The sequence below is a fragment of the Sinohyriopsis cumingii genome, chromosome 7 (genome assembly GCF_028554795.1).
Source record: "Sinohyriopsis cumingii isolate HCF-2022 chromosome 7, ASM2855479v2, whole genome shotgun sequence".
In the NCBI taxonomy this organism is placed as follows: domain Eukaryota; kingdom Metazoa; phylum Mollusca; class Bivalvia; order Unionida; family Unionidae; genus Sinohyriopsis; species Sinohyriopsis cumingii.
Window position 1 is genome coordinate 47,647,951 of NC_142967.1, and position 26,773 is coordinate 47,674,723.

At 34.3% G+C, this 26,773-nt stretch overlaps 1 protein-coding gene across 2 annotated transcripts in view; it reads right to left on the bottom strand.

Annotated features, from left to right (window-relative positions):
• Window positions 1-26,773, bottom strand: part of LOC149795157 (uncharacterized) — a 106,569-nt gene that overhangs the window by 9,469 nt on the left and 70,327 nt on the right. The window contains exons 11-14 of one of the 2 annotated variants that reach the window (XM_089964884.1): window positions 20,511-20,611; window positions 11,494-11,613; window positions 8,049-8,168; window positions 4,896-4,922 (exon numbers count right to left, since the gene is read on the bottom strand). In XM_089964884.1, coding sequence (XP_089821010.1) covers window positions 4,896-4,922; window positions 8,049-8,168; window positions 11,494-11,613; window positions 20,511-20,611 — 368 coding nt within the window. The remainder of the gene's footprint in view (window positions 1-4,895; window positions 4,923-8,048; window positions 8,169-11,493; window positions 11,614-20,510; window positions 20,612-26,773) is intronic. The other variant, XM_089964885.1, reaches the window with a different exon arrangement.

A 26,773-nucleotide genomic window follows, 5' to 3' on the forward strand; every position in this document is an offset into this window, starting at 1 on the left:
CCTCCACCATTAATACTGGCCGCCATGTATAGCCTATCGTGTGCTGAAAAATGGCGTTAAACCCCACAACAACAACAACAACAACTCTTTCATACCCTTTTGATTAAATTAAACTCAAATTTTTGCAAATACATAATAACTTGGCAATTTCTAACTGTGTGATACTAACAGGAAGTGACCTATATCACAGATACGAAGCAGCTGGTACTGTTCACAAACCTGATGTGTAAATACAGTCTTTCCAGCAACCCTCTGTGAAGTAGGGATAAAATTGGGCTGCTTTTAATAAAAGTCTCTCAAAGGGACTGACACTTTACTGTCCAAAAAGAATTATCATGAATTCAAGATAGGACCATTCCAGCTTTTAAACTTTTGAGTGCTGAAACGATCTCTTGCATTCTTGAGTGATAAGATTTTTTAATAAGTCATATTGGGGGCATGATTGGTACCACATTCATTTAGGAAAAACAAGCCACCGTTAGAAGAATTTTGGTGAAAATCCCACATTGATATGATATTCAGGAGAATTAGTGACAAGATTTTCAATATGATGTCTGCTCAACACCATTTTCATACATGATCAACTAGATATAATCCTTAATTTTCTGGCAAAAACCCTCTATCAATATGATAATCAATTCAGATGGATTTGCAAAAACAAGATTTTCAAGCTGGCTGCCATTGTGGACATAGTGGATGTAAGATTGGCACCATATTCATATATGATCAACTAGACACCATAATAAGTATTTGAGTGAAATTCTAATGCTGACAGGACAATCTGTTCTGGAGTTGAGGAGATAAGATTTCCAATATGGTCATTGTGGCAGCCATACTGGATGCCTGAGTAGTATCATTTTCAAGGACCAACTAGACATCTTAAAATGTGTTCTTGCGAAAACCCTTGCATCAATCTGATTTTCCATTCAGAAGGATTAGCAAGCACAAGATTTTCAGGATGGCTGCCATATTGGATTTCAAATTGGCCCCATCTTCATTTAGGATCAACTAGACATCAGAAGTCTTTTAATGGAACCCCATGCTGATTTGACCATCCTTTCTGGATGATAGGATCATTTTCTAGATGGTGGCAACAGTGGATGCCCGAGCAACACCATTTTCATTCTGGTCCAACCTGACCTTGCAATGAACATGTGTGTAAACTTTTATGGCAATCCTCCAAGTAGTATAGAACCAGTAGCAATAATGAACTTGCAATCGGACAGAAAGATATTAGACAGCTAACAGATGATGGAAAATAGGTCATCCCATAAGTCATTCTGACCAATAGATCTACAATTTGGAAAAGTAGCAGAAAATAAGGATATTTTATAAAGAAAATAATAAAAAAATTATGTTTTTGTTGTTGGGTTAATGCCATTTTCAGCACAAGATAGGCTACACATGGCAGCCAGTATAAATGGTGGAGGAAGAACCAGGGAAAACCCCTGACCCATGAGAAGCTACTGGCAAGCTTTCTCATGTACCCATATTGGCCAAGCCTAAGACTCGAACCCATGCAGACAGAATTGAGATGGCAGTGATCCATAATGGTGAGCACTTTAGACCACTCAGCCACTCGGGGCTCCCAAAATCTTATGTAAATTACTGAAAAATAAAACTATTACTTGACTTGCTATTCAAAAATTTGAACAAATGCATGGTCTTACATAATATACCAGATTGCCGCGGACTCTTAAACACACATTTCCATGTCACAGAGACCATATCTGAAATTGCACTGCTATGGCTGTTCATACAGTGTCTAATTGATTTTCAACATAAAATTTATAAAACGTAAGGATAGTGGGGCCATTTTGGAAAAAGTAGGGAAATATAGGGGTTGGACACAAAAAGAAGAAAAAAAGAAAAAGTTTCAAAAATTTGAGCTGCTGGAAGGATCTTAAATATGGCTATCTAGGTCAATGCAGAGAACTTTGATAATTGATGTAATGGTTCCCCTTTCATTCAGAACTTGAAATGGATGACTTTACCACTGAAACAAAAAACAGAATACAGTAAGAACAAAGAGTGAATGGAAAACAAAGTGTTGCGAACACAATAATGATGGTAACGAAAATGAAGAATAAACTTTGAAGAACATAGAGAGCACAAAATGCAAAATGCTGAACAGTAAATGACAAATTAAATGGAACAAAGCGCAAATGCATTTAAAAATTGGAATGTATTCAAGCTTAAAATAAATTTTCATAGTCAAATGCCTTTCACATGATATTCCAGGATTAGATTCACATGATAATCCAGGATTAGATTCACATGGTAATCCAGGATTAGATTCTTTACACTGACAAATGATTTTTCATTCCTTACAAGATATGACTCTGTTCTTGTCAAGGCAAACATAAACAAACATCGTTGCTGTGATCATCACCAGTGGTTGTATCTGTACAATTTTTAACTGAATGAATTAAAATAAGAACATTTCATTGCTGACAAATACTAAACAAATATCATTCTGTATTTATTGCAGTTGAAGTTTTCTAAATTTCAATCATAAAGTCAATGCTCATTTAACAAAGGGTGTTTGCTATTTTATTAAAGTATACTTTGAATAAAACAAGAAACAAAAGCAACAGTTCTCTCCCACAAACACTCTCAGAAATGAAAAAAATACACTTTCATTTAAAATGTATGAAAACAAAATGAAACAATGAAATGAAGCAATAATGGCAAAATGAGGCATTCAGCTCTCAAACATTAAACAACAAAGAAAATATGATTATAGTTGATATGTAAATGTGAAAGGAAACTGAAAACAAATGAAATGCAAAGAAGAGTACTTTATATACCTGCCCATGCTAACAATCCTCTGTGTAGTACCATAAGGGCATGGTTGCTTCTACCAAGTCCTCAACTAATGTTACTGTGTAAACAATTATTTTCTTATTCGACTTACTATGACCATGACCTCTGACTTTGATACACCAGAATCCATCGGTTTCAAAACTACTCTAATTTCAAGCCATCCACGAAAGTTTTGTGAGGGAGCTTGCTCAATTATTCTACAAAACCACAATAACTCTGACCTTTGATTACCAGATCAATAGGCCTTTTCCATGCCATCTGCAAACTTCCATAAAAGTATGTGATCTAGAACAAGAATTAATTAATATGCAATAGCTTTTTTTTTCTTCTGGTCACAATGACCATGACCTTGAGCACAAAAAATCAACAGGTTTCTTTCTTACACAATGTGCAAGTCATCCACAAACTTTTGTAAAATTATATAATCTAGAACTAAGTTATTATGCAATAACTATTTTTTTGTGGTCATGATGACCATGACCTTTGACCCCAAAAAATCAACAGGTTTCTTTCTTACTCAAACTTGGTGAAATGTCCATGATGGAGAATTGAAATATTTGTGCAGAAACCATTTTTCTTCTTTCAGTCTTAGAGATTCCGAACTATAACCTTTGATTTCAAACAGTTTATTATTATATTATAGTATACACATAACATAATATTATTCCTTACTCAAATTTCAAGTGATTCAGAAAGTTTGATCCGGTTTGGTTGAGCAGAATTAATGTTAATGTGCAGAAATAATTTTCTACTATTATTTAGTAACCCTGACCTTTGACCCCCCAAGTTAATATACTTTGGTATGTGCTGTAGGACAGAAATCACTGTGTGGACAGGAAAAAAGTTAATTGGACAGACACCATGTTAGTATAATAGGTTACACTAAAATGGTGGTTGTATATAAAAAAAGATATTGGTTTAAAAACAAGAAGTGAATAAGGCCATGTACATACTCTTTAACACACAGAACTGAAATTTAAATGCACACTTCCTCCTTACAAGCCACAGACAAAACGTTAAGCACAAAATCTGACAAAAACCTTTTTTCCATAAATTGCATAAAAGTCAGTAAATCTGGGTAAACAAATAAGGTCACGCATATGTTATTTAATAAACAGAAACCATAAAGAAAACTGTACAAATAAACTTTAACCTCCTGTCTACAAACAGCAAACCATAAACACAGCTTTAACTAGAAGAAATTAGAAAAAAATGGGGAAAACTATTACACAAGATGAGGTAAATATTAATAAACACATAGCAGTAACATTTTAACAAATTAACCCCTGGTGCCACATTTATGCATCAGGAGGTAGTAGCCTACTGTAGAGCTTTGTAATGACAAGGTCATGTATGATACATTAAAGTGGGTGATCAAACAATTTGGACATTCTAGTTGTAACACAAAACACAGAGGGAAAAACCTAATTTTTTGGACTTGATTTTTTTCCACACAAAATTCGCAAATGGTCAGAATCCGATTTTGTGATCGGATTTTAGTCTATATTTGGCCTCAGAAATAAGGTAGACTGGGCTGAACTGCACATAGACAAGCAAACCTTTGCAAAAAGTAGGATAAGATGGACATTTGGAATAAAGAGTAGTCTCAATACAAAAATGATGGGTTGGTTAAGCACAAAAAAAACTCCAACTTTAACCCTTCTACTCATGTGCGAGCGAAATAGCCAATGAAAAACAACATTTCTAACACAACTAGGCATTAGGTTAATGGGAAATCTCTTGGAAGTCGATGTATTAGGATGTATTCAGAAATAGCCCCCAAAATGTGTTTTCTACTCACATTTCAGGCAAAAGCGACAGAAACCTCCAGGGGTTAATGAGTTAATGCATAGGCCTTAGTATCGGCCATAACAAAAAAGCCTTTAAAACAAAACCTTTAATCTGCTGTCTGCACCACACTGATGCTGATGCAATAGCATAAACTCTTCCAAACTTAATATAGGCAGGCTAATAAATGGAGTCTATTTCTTTAGAAGATTATTTACAATGACCCATCTCATGAGAAAGGACTTTTTTAAAGTAAATTATGTTTCTCTGAGAATACTTACTCTACTACATCTCGAATCCAGCCCTCCCTGAAAGATGAAAATTGTCTTTACATCTACATATCATGGGGACAAATGAAAGAAACTCTTACAGATTATATGACATTGCCTGCCACCCACCCACCACCCATATTCCAGATGTTTACTAGTTTATACTTGAGCAAAACTATTAATAGGATGCTCACATCTTTGGGAAAGGGTGGGAGGCACTGATTGATAGTAATGTGATCAGGAAAGTATTAACAGAAGAACATAATTTACTATAAAAATAATGTCCTTTCTCTGCTGAATATATTACTCGATCACACTACCATTATGTGTAAGAGTGATGAAATGTATGAGCATCCAACATTTACCATGTCACCAGCATAATGACAGCTCTCTTGAAGGGATCAGCTTTTCTTAATGTGAAGGCAGCACAATCAAAGATTACATGCTTATAGTTGTGCAAAACAGCCACTGTGAGGCTTTGTACCTGGCATTTGCTATACAAGATAAAGTTTCTCGGGTGGATCCAGTGAAATCTATGGTCTTGACTGGAACTGAGGTTGTGCTGTGATGAATAGGGTATGATAACTGCCCAGGCAGTTACCATTGGCTGATGATTCAACTCCCTCCATTTTGATGCCACACAACATAAAAGGAAATTGGAGAAAGTATATCTGACATGACAGCAAGCTAACTAAATGTCTCAGACAGATATTATATTTAAAAAAATAGACCAAGTTCATCGAAATCACTCATATTTCATGAGCCTAGATCTTCATAAGGAAGGTGTACCTGATCCTGTAAGAGGTCAGAGTAAACCATTCTAACAATATACTTTAGCCTTGAGGCCAGTGCTTTGGTGGGACCTTGGATGGCTGCCATGAATGCTCTATGTGCATGTCACACAGGATCTCAGCATATAAACCAAGCTTTGCCTTACACAACAGGTTGATCAAAGAGTGCTGATGAATTGTTATTTTCTGATTTCCTGACTTTACATTAAACTGATGAAACCAATATTATTTCAACTGAGCTGTCAAACAAAACTGCGCGTATTTTGAATCCATGGACAGCAAATTGCAGCTTGCTCACCCTGCAGGCTGAACTTAGTGCTATTTAGAAACAGGTGCTGTAACATAACTGCTTCAGCAAGGATCAAAGATGTGCTCAACCTAGGGCAAGCTGAGCTAGGTCAAGACCAAGGTGAGGTTTCATTTGGCAAACAAGGTGAGTAAGCGGGGCCTATATAGGTGAAAAACTGGACAGATTCTTGCTGAGATGAATATCACCTCTTCCAGGATGACTCAATGTGTTAAAATTCATGGAATGGAAGTCTTGGATTGTGACAGGGTTAATGTATTGTCCTCAAAGAGGAAAATGTAAAAGTTAGAAAAATAGGAATTGAAGCCAAGAGTGGTGTCATGTTGCCAACTGGTCTTGACGCTGAAACAGGTAATGGCAGAGCAACTTTGCCCTGGCAGATGAAGAAAAACCTTGCCATAATATGTTTTGGACAAAATCATCCTTGACAATCCAGTCAGTGCATTAGTACATAAGTTGAACCAGGCTGAACTATTAGCAGGATCAATTGATTATAATGTTACAGGGATGAAAATGTACAATAATGACCATTTCGGAATTTTTTGGGGAAAAAAAGAAGCCTTATAATTTGTCTTTAACTTCAAGAAAAATAACGACATACATTTGTTTTCCTAATTAAGGAACAAAAAAATTACAGCATATTGAAAACTGTGGTAACTCTAATGGGTACTTCTTTTGGCTTTATATTTAAAAAGCAAAGGTATAAATCCAGAAGTCTCAACTGAAGTGGACTTTATATTTACAAAACAAAGGTATAAATCCAGAAGTCTCAACTGAAGTGGACTTTATATTTACAAAGCAAAGGTATAAATCCAGAAGTCTCAATTGAAGTGGCCTTCATATTTACAAAGTAAAGGTATAAATCCAGAAGTCTCAATTGAAGTGGGCTTTATATTTACAAAGCAAAGGTATAAATCCAGAAGTCTCAATTGAAGTGGGCTTTATATTTACAAAGCAAAGGTATAAATCCAGAAGTCTCAATTGAAGTGGACTTTATATTTACAAAGCAAAGGTATAAATCCAGAAGTCTCAATTGAAGTGGACTGTATATTTACAAAGGTACAAATCCAGAAGTCTCAGTTGAAATGGGCTTTATATTTACAAAGCAAAGGTATAATCCAGAATTCTCAATTGAAGTGGACAAGGGCTGAACAGATACTATTAATGCAATAATTAAGGCTGTGCTGAGTGTCTGACACAAATTTTAATCCTAAGGGGGAAGGTTTCCTGTCCTACACAAAAGCATATATGAGGGATTCTTTTTCTCACATTTTATAACAAAAACTGAGGGCCACTATAAAAATGGCGTATTGCTGTAACCTTCAAATGGCAGTACACCTACTGAAAATTTCCTTACCCAAGACAAAGCATAAAAAGTTAGGTTTACACCAAATCTTTCAGTGTAAACTTTCAGTGATGTTTAAACACATTTTAGCTTTCAAAGAACAATTGTTGAGACTGTAATGATAATTGTAATACACAGCAAATGAGTTGTGTATTGCACATAGCTTGCATTGATATAAATGAGAACATGTAAAAAAAATAATTCCAATTTATCCATAAGATTAATTGAGTCAGACAAACATTAATGAAATAGTCCTTGATTCAACTTTGATCTACAATTTATTTAATCAGCAAAATTAGTGTAAATACAATTTGAAAAAAACAAAAACATTTAAAACAATGACTTTTTTGACTTGAAATGGAGTAAAGAAGCCAGACATGTAGCTATATCGATCAGTACAAAATAAAAATAATTTGTGGAACACTTCACATCGACCAATACTCCTTTAATTGCATAAATCTGTTAAAATTTTTGTTTATTTTGAATACTGTGAGAGAATATTCAAGTGATGATAAAATGAGGAAGGTTTTGCTACTTTGTATACACTGTGCTCACAGCAAGAGGTCAAAACTGCCCAGAGTCAGGATAAAGATCACATGTTAGGCAGGATAGAACTATCCTACAATGGTGATCCATACTAGAAAACACAATCATATACATATAAGGATGTGAGAAATTAATGTCTCACTATGCTTACACAGATGACAGAAAAATTATGTTACCTGGATGTCAATGAGTTCATCCAGCATATTAAGGTGTCGAAGCTGAGCCAGGTGCTGCAACTTCTCTGCTTTCACTTTTCTCATCTTCTCCACCTCCTCATGCAAAGCTGCAATCTGTGTCTAGAAATATATAATACTGAATGTGTATAGGAAATATATAATACTGCATGTATATAGGAAATATATAATACTGCATGTATATAGGAAATATATAATATTGCATGTATATAGGAAATATATAATATTGCATGTATATAGGAAATATATAATACTGCAACACTAATATATAATACTGCATGCATACTTTAAATTAATTTATTTTTATTGTGATACATTTTTATGATTTCATAATAAATGGACACTTAAATGCATATTAAATTTGTTGATTAGGGAAAGAGGTTGTGATGATTTCCCCATATGGATCATTATTATTGTGTTTAAATTGCTGACTGTGGATTGAGGTTGTGATGATTTCCCATATGGATCATTATTATGGTGTTTTAAACTGCTTACTGTGGATTGAGGTTGTGATGATTTCCCCATATGGATCATTATTACTGTGTTTTAAATTGCTTACTGTGGATTGAGGTTGTAAAGATTTCCCCATATGGATCATTATTACTGTGTTTTAAATTGCTGACTGGGGATTGAGGTTATGATGGTTTCTCCATATGGATCATTATTATGTTGTTTTAAATTGCTGACTGGGGAATGACATTGTGATGATTTCCCATATGGATCATTATTACTGTGTTTTAAATTGCTGACTGTGGATTGAGGTTGTGATGATTTCCCATACAGATCTTTATTACTGTGTTTTAAATTGCTGACTGTGGATTGAGGTTGTGATGATTTCCCATATAGATCTTTATTACTGTGTTTTAAATTGCTGACTGGGGATAGAGGTTGTGATGGTTTCTCCATATGGATCATTATTACGTTGTTTTATATTGCTGACTGGGGAATGACATTGTGATGATTTCCTGAATAGATTATTATTACTGTGTTTTAAATTGCTGACTGTGGATTGAGGTTGTGATGATTTCCCATATAGATCTTTATTACTGTGTTTTAAACTGCTGACTGGGGATTGAGGTTATGATGGTTTCTCCATATGGATCATTATTATGTTGTTTTAAATTGCTGACTGGGGAATGACATTGTGATGATTTCCCATATGGATCATTATTACTGTGTTTTAAATTGCTGACTGTGGATTGAGGTTGTGATGATTTCCCATACAGATCTTTATTACTGTGTTTTAAATTGCTGACTGTGGATTGAGGTTGTGATGATTTCCCATATAGATCTTTATTACTGTGTTTTAAATTGCTGACTGGGGATAGAGGTTGTGATGGTTTCTCCATATGGATCATTATTACGTTGTTTTATATTGCTGACTGGGGAATGACATTGTGATGATTTCCTGAATGGATTATTATTACTGTGTTTTAAATTGCTGACTGGGGAATGAGGTTGTGATGATTTCCCATATGGATCATTATTACTGTGTTTTAAATTGCTCACTGGGGAATGAAGTTGTGATAATTTCCCCATATGGATCATTATTTAAATTTGTGCTTAGAAGCAGCCGTGAAAATTGGTACATCAAGAATCTACATGAATTCACAGGATATCAAGACAATATTAACTTAAGCAACCCAACCCATCGCCACCCGACAGTTATATATGATGTATATTCCTACTATCATTGTATATGTACAAAGTCTGATTCAAGAACAATGGAAAATGGCATTGTAATTACATAGTTATATATCTGACTGTTGACTCATTTAACAATCTACACAAAAGAAGATCAAAATCAACCATTATTTCATGTCTTGCAATCAATGACTTAAATAATGGAGGACAGCCCAGCTAATCTCATTGCAGTGGTATTCTTGTATATTCAGGCTTTTCCAAATGAAACTGAGATATTTTCTGGTTGAATCCTTTCAAGTTACATCTAAAAAATTTGATCAAATTTTCACCATTAACTCATGAGATATTGGAAGGAAAATTTACCATACATTTCAACTAAAAACAACTGAAATGTCCCAACTGTAAATCAGTAATAAGGTAGGCTGTTCAGTGACCAGCTATGGTCAGTAATCAGGTAGGCTGGTAAAAAAGGTAGCATAACCCACCTTGAGTGTTACTGTAATACGATTTTCACTGTTTTCAGGGTACCTTTTGACAAACATGTACAAAAGCAAAGAAAACTTGAGCTGCAACCATGACTTACTATGGCAAGTCTACTTCCATAGTTTTCATTACACCACCCTTTCACTTCCCTAATGCAACCCAGAAGCCATGCCACAAATATGTTCCTTATCTTGTCTGCCTTCCAACAAATGCATGTTTACAGTTTTGATCAAACAAAAATAGAAAAATTATCATGGAAACCGCATTTTTGCTATAGATGACCTCTGACACTCTCTATACTTTCTCTCCTTTCCAGACCCTGACCAAGTGGTCAAAACCAAAATATGTTATCTATCCTCATACAAATTCTTGTTTAAGGTTGGGCCAAAAATATCTTTTAGATGTCACTGTATATGGTTCATATAGATATTTCATCAGGGAATTCAAACACTTTTCAAAGATAAATGATTTTTAAGCAATGTTATTAACTGCAACCTACAAAATTTCTGAATTAAGTATTTCATTCTAAAATAACAACTCTGGCATATCTTTAATTAAACCAGGCCTAGGAGAAGACAATGAAATTCAATGGACTTTGGGAAATGGAGTAAAGGCACAACCATTGCATCTGCATCAGTTTGGAGTTGGCAGTCTCATTTACAAGAGTCTCAGACTCCTTGAGTTTTAAAATTTAAGGAAAGAAAATATTATAAATTCATTCCTACTGCTCTTGTCATGGGACTTGAAAGCACTTTCAGTCAGTGATCAAGTTTGAGTTACCATTATAGTTCAAAGTTATCCTGACGGTGGGGACTTTGGAGCAAAGTTGTCAAATCCTGATGACGTTGTGCTGCTTCTAAGCTAATTCTTCACTACTTTTAACTGAATTTCAAATTATACTGAATTCTATGGTAAATTTTCTACTTGGCCAGTTTAACTGTTATCTTATATCAAGGGAAGTAAAGTACCTTGTCCTGTGATACACTGTGATTATGTATATTTAATCTGTATTGCCCAGTTACACACCATGGTTATGTATATATAATTTGTATTGCCAAGGGACACACCATGGTTATGTATATTTAATTTGCCCACCATGGTCACTAAATTAAACTGATCCCACATGTGAATTAAACTGTCACCCTTCTAGTCACATTTCCAATGCCTTAAGCTCTGAGCCATGTTTACTACCTGTCAGACAAAAGAAGCCAATTACAATATCCACCACCCCCAAGACGTTTTAAAAAGTGAGAGATATATATTGTATCAAACTTGTAAGAAATAAATCAAGAAACTCTACCATTGCTTGTTTCTCCTGTTCTTGTTGACACTTTTTCCCCTTGGTATACAGGAAAAGCCATTGCAGATAATGACCATACCTCAGGTCTAGTTGAACTTGGGTCACCTTTCCTTTTGATTTCTGCAATTAGGTCAGATCTAATGTTACATGTTTAGGCTCCAATAAACAGTAACACAAGAAAGAATGAAAACAACAAGCTTTGAAAAATACAATAATTTATTTCCCGGAAAAATTCTGTAAAAATGAAAAATAAAGAATGCTGTAACCTGTAGAGTTGAAGTCTACAATTCCTTGTAGAAACAGGAAATATCACTCCGGTTTTGGGAATCTGAATACATTTTTATAAGAGCTGTCTTTGTTCAAGAATCTCATATGAGCACACATATTTTCCAGGAAAAATGAGTTAATCCTTTTGAATCCAAGTAATCTGAAATACCTCCAAATGACACAACATCTTCCAGTGTAAAGGAAAAAGCCCAACTCTAATATGATGGTTTAAAACATGAATTTTATGCCCTGGATAAGGGTCATGTGGTTATATTTATATCATGTACGCTTAACATGACCCTGCTGAAAACCAAACATTTTACTCTAAGAAACAAAATAAAAAATCGTTTACATCTTAAATCACATAGTCCCATCTTGACCTTGACAACAAATCATTTTAAAATAAAAGTAGAACTTATTTACGTGGTTGCTACTAATTTTGAATCACGGTCAGGATCTAGGTCAACACCTGGTGTTTACAAAAACAAACAGTCAAGGTCAAACTATTTTCTAAACAAAAAGCTCCTAACGAACATAACTACATTATTTTGACATATAATAAAATTGAAAGAAAAAAAAAGATTTTAAAACTTAAAATTAAATCAGATATAATTAAATCAAATATAAGTAACACTTCCCCCATAAAGAAAAGAAAGATTTATATGATAAAGCTTTCTTCTTACCACAGAGTAGTTATACAAGAGGTTAAAAAGAACTTATATATGATAAATAATACAGTGTGCATCTGCTATTAAATTTATCTTTTCCCTTGATGTGCCTCATGTCAAGATTATATTCCTGTAACAACAAACTCTACCTTAGTAGTCGTTGATTTTTATTTTTCATCTTGCCGATGAAAGTAAGGGGGTTGTGGTCACTAAAAACAATAATCGTAGAAGGAGCTGAACTAAGCTAAACTTCAAAATGTTGTAATGCCAATATCAAAGCCCAATATTCCTTCTCGATTGTTGAATACTATTTTCATCTTCTTGCATCAAAACTGCTCCAACCCCAGCATCACTTGCATCAACAGACAGTTTAACTGATTGGCTGAAATTTGGAGCTGTAAGAACTGGTGCGCTTTTAAGTATGGCTTTTAACTTGTCAAAAGCCTCCTGATATTTTTCAGTCCAAAGGAACTTGTTCTTCTTACTCAATAAATTTGTCAGGGGTTCAGCAATTATAAAAAAAATTGGAACAAAATTTCCTTTAGTATCCAGTCTTGACCTTAGCATCTATAGGTTTAACTTGTCCATGTCCCATGATATGTCCTAGGCTATTAAAGTTACACTAGCATGGCAGAACTCTCTTTCAGATAAATTAATTGTCAAACAAGCATCAGTGAGTCTGTCAAGAATTTCTGAATTGTTGCTAAATGTTCTTTCCAGGTGTCATTGTAGATGATGACATCATCGATATAAGCATCACAATTGTCTAGACCAGAGAAAATCATATTCATGAGAAGCTGAAATGTACTTGGCGACCCTTTCTTCCCAAGCTGCATTACTTTATGTTGATAAAGTCCATCTGGTCAAAAATGCTGAAATTTCCTTTGCTTTTTCCTTTAGTGGAATTTGCCAAAATCTTTTCAGAAGGTCAAATTTGGTAGCATATTTGGCATTCCCGATCTTATCAATACTCATCGATTCTTGGTAATGGAAATGAATCTGGTTTTGTCACACTATTACCTTCTATTAATAAGTACACATACAGAAAGTTTTATCTGGTTTTGGAACAAGTATGCATGCACTTTTACTGGGCTCTATAAAATCATTCTCCAGCAAATATGAATTTCTTTTTTCAAGTATTCCTGTTTGAGAGGGTTCATCCTGCATGGGTGTTGTTTGATAGGTTTATAATTTACAATTTCAACGCCATGAAAATTTTGTTGGTTCTTATAGGAACATCTGGAAATAAGTGCTCATATTCAAATAATAACTGTTTAAGTATATTTCTTTCTTGCTGTTGCAAATGTGAAAGTTTCTGGTCCAGATCTTTCATAACTAATGAATTCCAAAGATTTGCAACTCCAATACCAGTACAATCCCATGATATTCCTTCACTTAAACTTTCACTGAGTGGGACAGGTACAACTAAATTAACTGCATGTTTAAACTGGCTATTTCTTTCAATATACTCTTTTAGCATGCTGATATGACAGAGTTGTTTTTGTTTATGCCTCCCAGGAGTATTTATGATGTAATTTAAATCATTTATTTTCCTGTTAACTGTGTAGGGACCATAATACTTGGCCTGAAGAGGATATTGTGGTATGGGCAAGACAGCCAGGGCTCTATCACCAGCCTGAAAGTTCCTTTCCTTCGAGTTTTTGTCATATCTTGACTTCATTTTGGATTGCGTAGAATGCAGAGTTGCTCTTGTGACCTCATAAGCCTTTGACAACTTATACTTAAAATTAGAAACATAATCAAGAAGATCAATTTCAGAATCTTCATTAGAAAGATGTTTCTCTTTCAATAACTACAATGGTCCACACACAGTGTGTTCAAAAACTAGTTCAAAGGGACTGAAACCTAAAGTTTCTTGAACTGATTCCCTAACAGCAAACAACAGTAAATGAACGCCGTCATCCCAATTTTTACCCGTATCAAAACAATATGATCAAATCATATTTTTCAAAGTCTGATGGAATCTTTCTAATGTCCCTTGGCTTTCCGGGTAATAGGAAGAAGATTTGAATTGTCAGATGCCTAATTCGTACATAACTTGCTGGAAAATTCCAGACATGAAATTTGAGCCTCGATCAGACTGTACAGACTTGGGAAGGCCAAACTGAGTAAAAAATCTTTATCAAAACTTTTACTGTTTTAGATTTGCCTCTGGAAACCTTGTTGATGCACATATAATGGTCAACAGGTATTGGTTACTTGACTTGGTTTTAGGTAAGGGACCAACACAATCTACCATAATTCAACTAAATGTTTCGTCAAAGGCAGGAATAGGTTGTAGATGAGCCTAACGTATTTTCTGATTGGGTTTTCCTACCATTTGACAGGTATGGCAAGACCTACAGTATTTACTAACATCACTTTTATAAAATTTTTGGTCAGAGGAAGTGAGTTAAGACCTTATGATAAGTTTTATTGATCCCTAAATGACCAGCCAAAGGAGTTTCATGGGCCAGACAATGTATTTCCTGGCTGTAAGGTTTTGGAACTACAATCTGATAGTTCACTGACCATTTGTCATCAACAGGTACCTCAGGAGATCTCCATTTTCTCATAAGAATTCCATTTTTAATGAAATAACATACAGAAACTTCAGAAGCTTCAGTTTCACTAATGGCCCTTTGAAATAAACAGGAGATCTCAGGATCTTTTTCCTGTATGACAAGTGATTGTCGTTTATCACCCTGATTAGAATAAAGAGGAGATCTCCATTTTCTCATAAGAATTCCATTTTTAATGAAATAACATACAGAAACTTCAGAAGCTTCAGTTTCACTAATGGCCCTTTTGAAATAAACAGGAGATCTCAGGATCTTTTTCCTGTATGACGACAAGTGATTGTCATTTATCACCCTGATTAGAATAAAGAGAATGAGTAGTTTAAAGAGGATCACTGTGATCAGTACCTTCTGATTGATCCAAACAAGGAGTGAAAGTGACCTCATCAAAACCTGACCAATACATGTGTCAGCCAAAGGAATATTTTCCTTATCTATGTCATTCTCAAGAGCTTTCTTTGCCATAGCTCTGGTAACTGCATAAGCTGGAAATAAATCAGGGAATTCTTTTTCAACTGGATAGACTTTCTGATCCAAGCAAGGCTTGTCAGTTACAAGTGGATTAACCACAACCTTGTCTCCAGCTAGGTCACTGCCTAGTCATAAATGAATGCCCTCAATGGGTAAAACAGAGACTGTTCCAACTGTCATGGGTCCTGAGACTAAGTATGATGACAAATTTACACAATGGAGAGGAACATTAACAAAGCTGCACTCTACTCCCTGAATAAGAATAGTCTCATTAGAAGAAGACTTCTCAGAAAAAGGCAAAGTACTGACAATAAAAGACTCTGAGAAGCTCCTGTGTCCCTTAAAATTTTATTAGGGATAGGATTGGCCAAATCACCCAAGATATAGAACCCATTGATACGAATGGTTCATAATTCTCCAGAATAAAATCAGACTGGGGTTTATTACACCCAACAAATATACTGCTTTCAATACATGACCGTGACATTGATCTCTTAGGGATAAGAGCATTTGGAATAGGTCTGTCTTGATCCTCATGTCTATTTTTCAATTTGTGGCAATCAGAAATAATGTGTCTTTTTTCTTGCAATAGGTACACATAGGAAGAGACAAGGATCTTGAATAAAGCTTATCAGAAGCTTGAGTTCTAGAAGTTGTGCCAGTTTGAGTTTTAGAAAGGGGTTGAATTAGGCTGAAATACTTTTCTGCCAGAAGACTGTGGAGTAGAAGTCTTATTTACAAAAGAAACTTTATGAGTTAAAAAATATTCATCAGCAGCTTGAGCAGCATTTTCCAAGGTTTCAATCTGATGTTCGTCAAGATAAGACTTAATGTTAATATGGACACAGTTTTTGAACTCTTCAAGTAATACAAGTTGTTTGAGATTTTCATAATCTCATTCAACTTTCTTGGTTAAGCACCATCTATCAAATAACTGCCCTTTTTCTCTAGCAAATTTTCGACACGAGTTTGTCCAGCTTCTTTTCTATAGTTTCTGAATTTTTGCCGATAAGCTTCAGGGACTAACTCATAACCCCTTAAAATGCATTCTTTGACCGTATCATAGTCACCACTTTATTGAAATGACAGTGAATGGTAAATATCGCTAGCTTTACCAGTGAGTACACATTGTAATAATGAGTCCAATGCTCCTTGGCTATTTCAAATTTTTTGCAACTTTTTCAAAATAAGGAAAATATTTGTCTACATCTTTTTCTCTGAAAGAGGGCACTAATCTAATATTCTTTGCAAGATCAAAACTAAAATTTGGATTTGAAGTATGAATGTGCTGTTCACTTTCCAGTTCCATTTCTTTCATTCTACATTGATATTCCCACTCTTGTTTCTCTTTCTTCAACTGTAAATGCATTTGCTCTTTCTGTAACTGTGTTTGTTCGTTTTGTAACTGCATTTGTCTTTCTCTCTTTCTTCCTTATCTAACTGCATTTGCATCTGTTTTTCTCTCTTTCCTGTCTCTCTCTCTCCTCTTTCTCATTTTAACTACATTTGTTTTTCTTGTAATTGCATCTGTCTTTCTCTTTTTCTTCTTTCAAAGTTCCAGTTTCCTCAACTCCAATTCCATCTTGTATTTTAATTCTTATTCCTTCACTTTTTGTGAGAGTCTGATACAGATTTACTGATCAAAACCAAAGCATTTTTATCCAAAACATTCTTTTCTACCAAGTACTGAACCAAAATATTTCTTATTTCCTGTCTCGTTAAGGAAGCCTTTACCTCAGAAAGATCGTATTTTCTGGCAAGTTGAATCAATTCATCTTTTTTGAAAAGATCTAATTGTTCCTGGGTAGGATTTGAAAGAAAGATTTCCACTTTTGATGAATTTTAGAAAAGTTTGCCGATTTCAATAAAATTGTCAAAAACAAGGGGAATTCAAATTTTAAAAAATAAAAAAAATTCTGAAATATTCTAGCCAAACTTCAAAATTATCCTTAGGACAAGCTACCCAATTCTTATGTTACGTGTTTAGGCTCAAATAACCAATAACACTGGAAAGAGTGAAAACAACAAGCTTTGAAAAATACAATAATTTGTTTCCCTGGAAAAATTTTGTAAAATTGAAAAAATATGAACTTACGGGTTCCAAATAATAAAAGAATAACATTTTATAAGTCCTAATAATAAAATGTTCTAATGATTTTTTGAAGTTCGAATCCCGACAAAGAATCCAAGATGGAAGACGATGACATATGCTGAGAGCATATGAAGTGTATGTCAAGAACAAGACTGGTACATGACAAGGGGTAAGAATGAGAGGGCATTTTGTAACAAATATATATTTAATTAGATAACACTTTATTGCACAATAATAATAATAATAATAATATCAAATTTCTTAACACCATGGGCACACCCTGGGGCAACAGTGAACAGAGAGAAAGGAAAGTACAGAATCACATAATATTCAAAATATTAAGTTAATCATGGATAATTTGTAAGACAAATTTAAAGAAAAAAATTAAACTAAAGGTGTCCTACTCCTTTGCCCCATGGCACCATCCAGTGTTATAATCCAATGGGTTGAATATCATGGAGAAACTTAAGTTTGGGGTCATACAATATTCCAGATTTGTAGTGAATTGGATAAAAAGTTCATTTAAACTTAAGAGATAGAATCAAATATTTAGGCAAAAGGTGTCTGACATATTGACCCCACTAGGGGACTTGATCCAGGGGCAGGAGTAGTAAAATCCATAAGGTCCAGTTTGTGAAGTCATATTCATGGTTATGGAAATTAACCGATCAAAAACTTTAGCCAAAATCCATCTCCAGTATATTTTTTGACACTATGACCCAAACCAGATGTAGAACCCAAGGTAGGAGTGGTACTAAAGAAAGGAGAGTATGTGATTATGTTATATGCCAAATATGAATTGCATTAGGAATAGGGTTATCAAAATATAACTGATGAAAACAACTTTAACCAAAATCTATCACCAGTGTGATTCTTTACACCATGGCCCAAAAGCAGGTGCAGAAATGTGTCTGTATGAGTTATGATTGCTTAATATGAACAGAAATTGATAAGAGATTCAGGAAATATGTGATTAAAACATTTTAACAACATGTATCCTATGTATAATTCTTGACATCATGGTCAATCTCTAGGTCAAGAGTAGTAGTGATAGAAAAGGAGTATGTGATGTATTAATTTCAACATAAACTGAATTGGCAAAGGGGATATGGAAGAAAAATGAATTTTTTTCTTAACCCTTTCCCTGATTCATGTCATATCTGAAATATAATATCACAACCAAATCTTAAACAAGAAATGGTCCTCATTATAATTTATGACCACATAACCCCACCCTGGATAAGAATTTGGGCAAGACGTGACACTGACAGAAGATGAGTATGTAAAATTATATTCCAAATATCCAATTAATTAGTTATGGGGTTACTGATATAGAAATGCCAGAAAACATTTTAAGCAAAACTTTCCATAGACTTGCCTACATTTCAAATACTAGATGTCTCTGTCTCAGAGGAAACCCAGGAACAGGAGTGATACTGAGAGTTTATAGTTATGTCTAGCACTGGGGCATCATGCCACAGACACGTAGCATCATGAGAGAAGGGGTGAATGTCATGAAAATTATATTCCAAATATGTAGTAAATCATGTAAAGGATAATGAAATATAAGTGATGAAGGGAAATAAACAACCCATTTAACCAAAACCTTGAACCAAACTATTCCAATATAATTCTTGACCCAAAAGGCCGACCCAGGGGCAGGATGTAGTGTGAGAAGGGGAGTGTATGATCATGTTATAATCCAAGCAATGGTTTGAGTTGGTTAGTTGTTTTATGGCTCAGCAAAACAAACAAGTTTTTTTAGTGTCAAAGCAACTGGAGTAAAGTGCCTTGCCCAAGGACAAACAAAGGTAACAGACAGGCAGATTTGATTGCAGGATTTGAACCTGAACCCTTCTGATGTAAAGTCAAGAATGCTAACCATTGAGCCAGCAAAGTCCCTGCCTCCATTAACCATCTTTCATGATAGGCAGAAGGTCACACCGAGCCAGCAAAGTCCCTGTCTCCATTAACCATCTTTCATGATAGGCAGAAGGTCACACTGAGCCAGCAAAGTCCCTGCCTCCGTTAACCATCTTTCACGATAGGCAGGAGGTCACACTGAGCCAGCAAAATCCCTGCCTCCATTAACCATCTTTCATGATAGGCAGGAGGTCACACTGAGCCAGCAAAGTCCCTGTCTCCATTAACCATCTTTCATGATAGGCAGGAGGTCACATTGAGCCAGCAAAGTCCCTGCCTCCACTAACCATCTTTCATGATAGGCAGGAGGTCACACTGAGTCACCAAAGTCCCTGCCTCCATTAACTATCTTTCATGATAGGCAGGAGGTCACACTAGACATTATATTTCCTGAAGCAGGCAGGAATGTACTGTATATAATAACTTATAAGCAGAGTCAAACTGCAAACAACAAAACTCTGATCTGCCATAGCATAATGTGCCTTCATATCTGGGTCTATGTTGTTTGTTCTACTGATTACTCCTATAAAATTGCACAGACCCAGAACTGCTGGCAAATTATGCAATGGCAGATCTGGGTCAGTGCAGTTTGCAGTTGGTAGTTGGACTTGACTTATAAGCTAGTGAAGAAGGTACATGAAGTGAACTGGTGAAGTGGTTATGGAAATGAAGTGATGAATAACCAAAAAGTGTCCCCATTGTAATTCCTGATTCCACTACCCCACCAGGAGTATAACCCAAAGGCAGGATTGGGAAAGAGAAAAGGTGAGCATGTGAGGATATTATATTACAAATAGGAAGCAATAGGATAACAGAATAAGGAGACAGAAATGCAAGAAATGTTTTAACCAAAGCTGTCCACAGACAAACATACATACAGATACCACAAACTCTAGCTGCCCCCATGGGAGCATCATTCAACTCTTAGAGTTAAAATAAGTCATCAATTTGCATACAAACATGAAAAGATAAAATAAGCAGCTACAAATACAGAATCTAATTAAAATATTAACCTACCTTTCTATTTGTACTGATTTCTTGTAATGGTTCCCTTGCTTCTGACAGGCCCTTTTGTTTACTTGTACTCATGGACAAATGTGACTTTGAATAGTTATTAGCTGCAATTCAGAAGCATCTATTTAAAAAAAATATAATTTAATTGTTTATATTTAGCTGGGTTTTGTTTTGAACAATGAATTGAAATTAAACAAAAAAGAAATGCAATGAAAAGCAGAAATGGAATATCTATATAAAAAAACATAACAAGGTTTGATACATTAATACATGACTGTATTGTGTAATAGCCATTTTCTACTCCCATTTTTAGGAAGAATTAAGTTTTGATAAATTTTAGAACTGCTTGTGTGAATTTGTCATTCAATATATAAATCAAACTGCTTTATGTCTACATATTTCCATTTCATAAAATAAAATGACTTTTGAACATGATTAAGTATATTTGAAATTGAAGAATATATACTCAGTTCCACAAATTCAGACAGTTTTGAGAGACTTGCTCCATGAACAAATTTTGACAGATTGTACATTAAATGTGAAAAAACTTGTGTTGAAAATATCATCATGAAAATGGAAAAAGGATGCACTGAAGTCTGAAAGCTAAAACATTATAAATTTTACAACCATATTTTTGCATTTCATTTTTATTTCATCATATTCATCTTGAAGCTGGCTTAGGTTTGGTTTGATGCTTTATGACACAGCAACACAAGTAGGTCATTAGTGCAAGGCAATTCGATTAAAGTGCCTTGCACACAGACACACCATGATAGCTGACCTAGGCTGGTCCAATGGTAAGATTAATATAGCTTCAAAATAAAACAAAACAAAAAAACTTATTGCCTGAAACAAATTCATTCACCTTTATCTTTCCTTTTATTCCCTGCCATATGTATGGCCTGATTTGTTTTGGAGGTGTTCTGTTAAGAATATCTATATTTTCTGTAACTCTTGGTACATGAATGTATCTATATGTGTAATTATGTGTATGTACTGTATGTATATTATGTGTAATTGTTTATGTATTATATGTATATTATGTGTAATTATGTGTATGTATTATATGTATATTATGTGTAATTATGTGCATGTATTGTATGTATATTACGTGAATTTTTTTTACATGACTGTAAATTGTAATGATCCTCTACAATCAAGATATTAGAATTATAAATTGTGATTTTCCATTGGATGGGTTAGATCAAGTGCATTCTTTTATGATGTTGGATATGTGCAGAAAGTGTGTGTGTGTGTGTGTGATTAGGATTTTTGACGTAGTTTTTAACAGTGGCAATTTATATGATGTCTAGCATTGGGGTATCATGTCGCAGACACGTAGTATGATGTCTCACCCAGTCACATTATCTTGACACTAGGCCAACCAGTCTTAATACTAACCTCTTAACACTGAGTGCCAAGTGAAGCAGCTGTTAGTACCATTTTTGTAAGTCTTTGGCATGACTCGGCTGGGGTTTGAACCCACAACTATTTGAGAGGAAACATTTGTTTGCATTACTCAATGGAATTACAAAGTTCTCACTGGACTAAAATATTATTCTGGATTTAATGTGAATTAATCAAAGGAGTTCTGGACAATGCCATTTTGATACATCAGGACTGTTGACAGACCAGTATATTCTAGAATTTGAAATTTATTCAGAACTTTCAATTCTTTTGGACTTGAATAGAACATTTTAGGATTATTTTGAATTCAATTTATAATACTGCAAGTTCCTCTTAATTTTTCACTTTAAAACTTTGAAAATTAAATTATTTGTACAGTTTTACAAAACTTGTTGGTTTTGTTTCTTTCTGCTACTTGGTTTGTGACATAGTCATAACAGTGCCAACAAAAAGTTGAATGGGAATGAAAAGTCTACAAATAATGGTTATTTTGTTGTTAAACCAACTTGAATAAAACCATCTTATTAAAGAAATGAGGCCACAACTTCAAGAAAGATCAGTAGATATTTCATTCATTTCCAAACATAATAGTAAAAGACTGAAAACATTTCATGTTTAATCTGTTAGAAGTCTCTTTTCTCAGTATTTTATGATGTACGAATAACTTAAAGAGGAAGTTGCACCTGAAGTATATTTAATAAAGTTTGATTTAGTCAACCTTTCATGATTTTGTTAAAATATTAATTTTTAGAATAAATGAAAAATACAATAGAGTTGAGTATCTTTAGTTTAAGCTTCCTGTAAACACACTATTTCAAGCTTTCAATTAAATGCATGGTGTAACTGGGACAATTAGCTTTTAATTCAATGCATGGTTTAGTTGGGATAATTTGTTTTCAATTAAATGCATGGTTTAATTGGGATAATTTGCTTTCAATTAAATGCATGTAATTAATAAATTTAAAGTAATCTATATTTTTGTCATTTTGATGCCATGAAGTTCTTTATCAAGATTTGCTGGGGATAAAAGTAAACAAATTTGCCTTTAGGAATCAACTTTGAATACCTTCAAGTTATAAATCAACCAAAAATGATTTGAGTTTCAGTATAAAATTAAATCTGTCATTAAGATGGCATTAAAAGTAAACATATAAAAATAATTTTTTTAAAAATCATCCATGTATGGGAATCAAATTTTGTTCTCCAGCCTGGCAAGCAAGCAGCTTACCAACTGAGAAAATTATCCCAATTAAACAATGCATTTAACTGAAAGCAAATTATCAATGAAAGCCTTTTTCCTTTCAAGCTGGTGCTTGTATTGGCGACATGCAGTGCACACATTCTGACAGACAGCTACATCTGTTCTCTCATGCAAGAAATATTTCTTCTTATAGTAATTAATTGCAATTTTTTCCAGCTGCATTCTCAGCTCAATTTTTCCTTATGCAGCTTCTTTAATAGGTGCTGTTGCAAACTCTTGCAGCCACGATTACCATAGAGCAGAGGTCACAAAATGCCTGTCCTCCAGCATTCAGTTTTCTTATAAACTGACCAACTAAATTTCGGTCAACTTTTTGCTCCAGCCATTCCTATTTCCATTTGTTTTTTAAACCTTTATCTAAACTTTTCATATCATGGTCTCTCTTAACAACTCGGGATGCCATGTTTTGCAAGCATACTTCTTCTTTCTATTGCCATCAGTTTCTATTACACGAAGGTTCACTGGATGAATTTAAACTTGTGACCAATCAGAATACTCTTTACGAGAGTTGTGTGCTAACTAATATATGGAACAAATAATTTACAAGGGTCGTTGTGGAATGGGAGCAGACAGGAATACAATAGTTGCAAAAATCAATTAAAATAATAAAAAATCTAATCAGATCTATGCATCTTAAGGGCTGTTCCAGTAAAACATACACCCCCAGGGGGAAGGCACTTTCAAATTCAACCAACCCACAACAGAAGCAATTTCAAAACTTATGATCCACTGTCAGATATGTTTTAATCGAAAAACACTGCCCCCTACAGAAGCATATTTTTTTAACATAATTTCTGGCTATGGGTTAGTGGGCAGTAGAAGTGATTTTAATACTGGGTTGGGGACAGAAGTAATTTAAATAACAGCTGGCCGGAGGTAATCTACTGAATTCTTATAGACCGTATAATCTACTGTAATTTTTATTTATATTCATTCATTATAATCAATCTTTTGTCTTTTTGTTTGTTTGTTTGTCAGCCATGTATGTCTCAGATACTGTGAAATCACAAATTTTCATGGTGGCTTGTTATCTGTATATGCCATTGATCAGTCCCTTAATACCTACTAATTTAATATCCATGAATACAGATTTTATAATAGGGATTTCGATTCTAATACAAAAATCATGAATCTGTATCCTTATTAAACTGTCTGTTTACTAAAGTGATCACTATGTTTTGCTATTTTTCTTTGTTCTCAGACATGCTGCTTTTGATTAGAATAATAGGTGAATCTTGTATTGCTTTAAATGTGTGGTCAGATGCTATGATTCCTTGTTATTTTTTTTCTTCAATAAATGTTTTGGTAAACTTATAATACATGATTTGTCAACAAAAAAAATATTAATGCCTGTAGTGATGTCACATTATTTCTGCCTACTTTTACACTATATCATTTCTTGTAAGAACATATATTTCAGTTACCGATGTCTTATCTTAACACTTGTTGCAAGACTAATATAAAGTTTAAAAAAACAAAAGAAATAGAGCAAGTCAAACATTTTTATATCATTAATTAGATTTTTAAAAAATGGATGAAAGTCAAGGAATCATTTTTGGCAGAGTACAAGTAAAATCAATGTCACTGCAGTTAACTGTATTTTCAACAGCATCTTCATCATCAATGATGACCTAGCAGTAACATTCTACACTTTCAAACCAGTTGTCACAGGTTCTATCTCCCACTTCTAGTCTTTCTTATGAGACTTATACCTATGGCGTGAGGGTTTTTAATGGCTGAGTGGTACAAGATGCATGTCATGTGATTACTTGCCTCCAATGTGTAAATGAGAATGTTGTCAGTTACTTGTGGAAGGTCAGTGGTTCTACATAAGTGGTGTTTGGTGTCTCAAAAGTACTTGGATTTTCTTCAACATTAAAACTGGCTGCCATATATAGATTCTCTTCATCTGAAAATGGTGTAAAGACCATAATGATCTATCAAAACACGAGATCTCATGTCTAAATGACTTCGGCTGTTGGAGATAAACATCAAATCAACAGAGGCTCCATTTGCCCAAGTGTACTAAGGTGCTTGCTTTTACATCACTTGCACATCTCACAGAACGAGAGTTTTTGTCACAGATCAACCAATTTGGGTTGGTGGTCTTTCAGGGTTCTTCCTCCACCTAATGTACTGTTAACCCCACATCCACCCAAAAAAACACAAACCAAACTAAATCAACCAGCTAATCAACTGTGGCAACAACAGCAAAGGTACTAGTCCATCATTTTTGCCACAGCTGTATGAGTTTATAAATTTTGATTCTTGTAATTTTTGTTGACCTTCGAATATCTTCAATTATGCCTTTTGGACAATTACCAAAAAGTCATCATCAGTTTGTACAAATGGATTTTTCAGGGTGAGCATATGAGATGGAGAAGTTTTAAGCAACCCTGCATCACATGCTGCCGAAAAGTTTACATTTTAGCTCACTTAAAGTTTCTCTAACAATGTCCATTGTTCCAACTAGAACTGTTATAACTTATTTAAGCTATATTCACCAATATCTGGAGATATGCATCTGTAATAAATATTATTAACAAAGTATGAGAATGCATCATTGTTTTTCAATGATGCATTTGAACTGAGCAACAACCAGAATCAACAAACCAAGAAATAAAATTATTCACATCTCTCAGGCATAAGTACAGTATATACTGGTAATCATAATCTGCCAAATATTTTTCCAACCATACTGTTCATTGGACATAATCACCAGAATGGACAGGAACAGACCAGAAGGTTAAAATTGATCTGATAAATCTTTTAAGTAGCTAAGTTCACACTGGTTTAGTTAACTGTACACCCTTTGTCTTCTCTTTGATGTAATTTCTTAATGAAGCTGAGAAAATAATGTTGCACACTAAAAAACAGAGTCACTTCTAGTCATTGTTTTTATTATACTTCTCCATTCCAGCCTGTTCTTATGATCTTGTGCCCCCACATATTGTTTGTCTTGTCTGTGATATATATCTAAATTCTATGATATATATCTAAATTTGTCACTTACTTTTCCTACTTCTATATTAATTGTCTGTGAATATGCATATCAATGTGAAATGCAATAGGGAGACTAAATCCAAGATTGAAAACCTCTACATTTCTGGATGTATTCTGCTTGGATTCCATGTTTCTGAACAAAAGTCAAGAATTCAGGACTCGCTGTACTAATTCAGTTCCCCCTGTAAACCTGTGCAAACACACTATTAAAATTCATAACTTAAAATTTTAAGTGCTCATGATCAAATTTGTATCAGTATAGACACATCTATGATGACAGCTTTTGTGAAAAGAAAACCATAACAGCTGCACCACTTTCTGGACCTAACACAAATTTGAAATGTGTGCTTACAATACTGCACCAAAGAGTCAGCTGCTGATTTCAGTAACGAATCTTCCAAACTCAGGTCTGTAAAGGGACAGAAATTATGTTAATAAAGCAATGTCCCTCACTTTTTTCAGTTACTAGTAGGAAAAGTTCTCAAAAGATTCTTTTTACTAAAATCTTACTTTCATTATCAACCAATCAGGGACAGTCAAACCAATATATACTCTATTTCATCTTCACTGATTTATAGTAAGGTTCTCGTTCTTT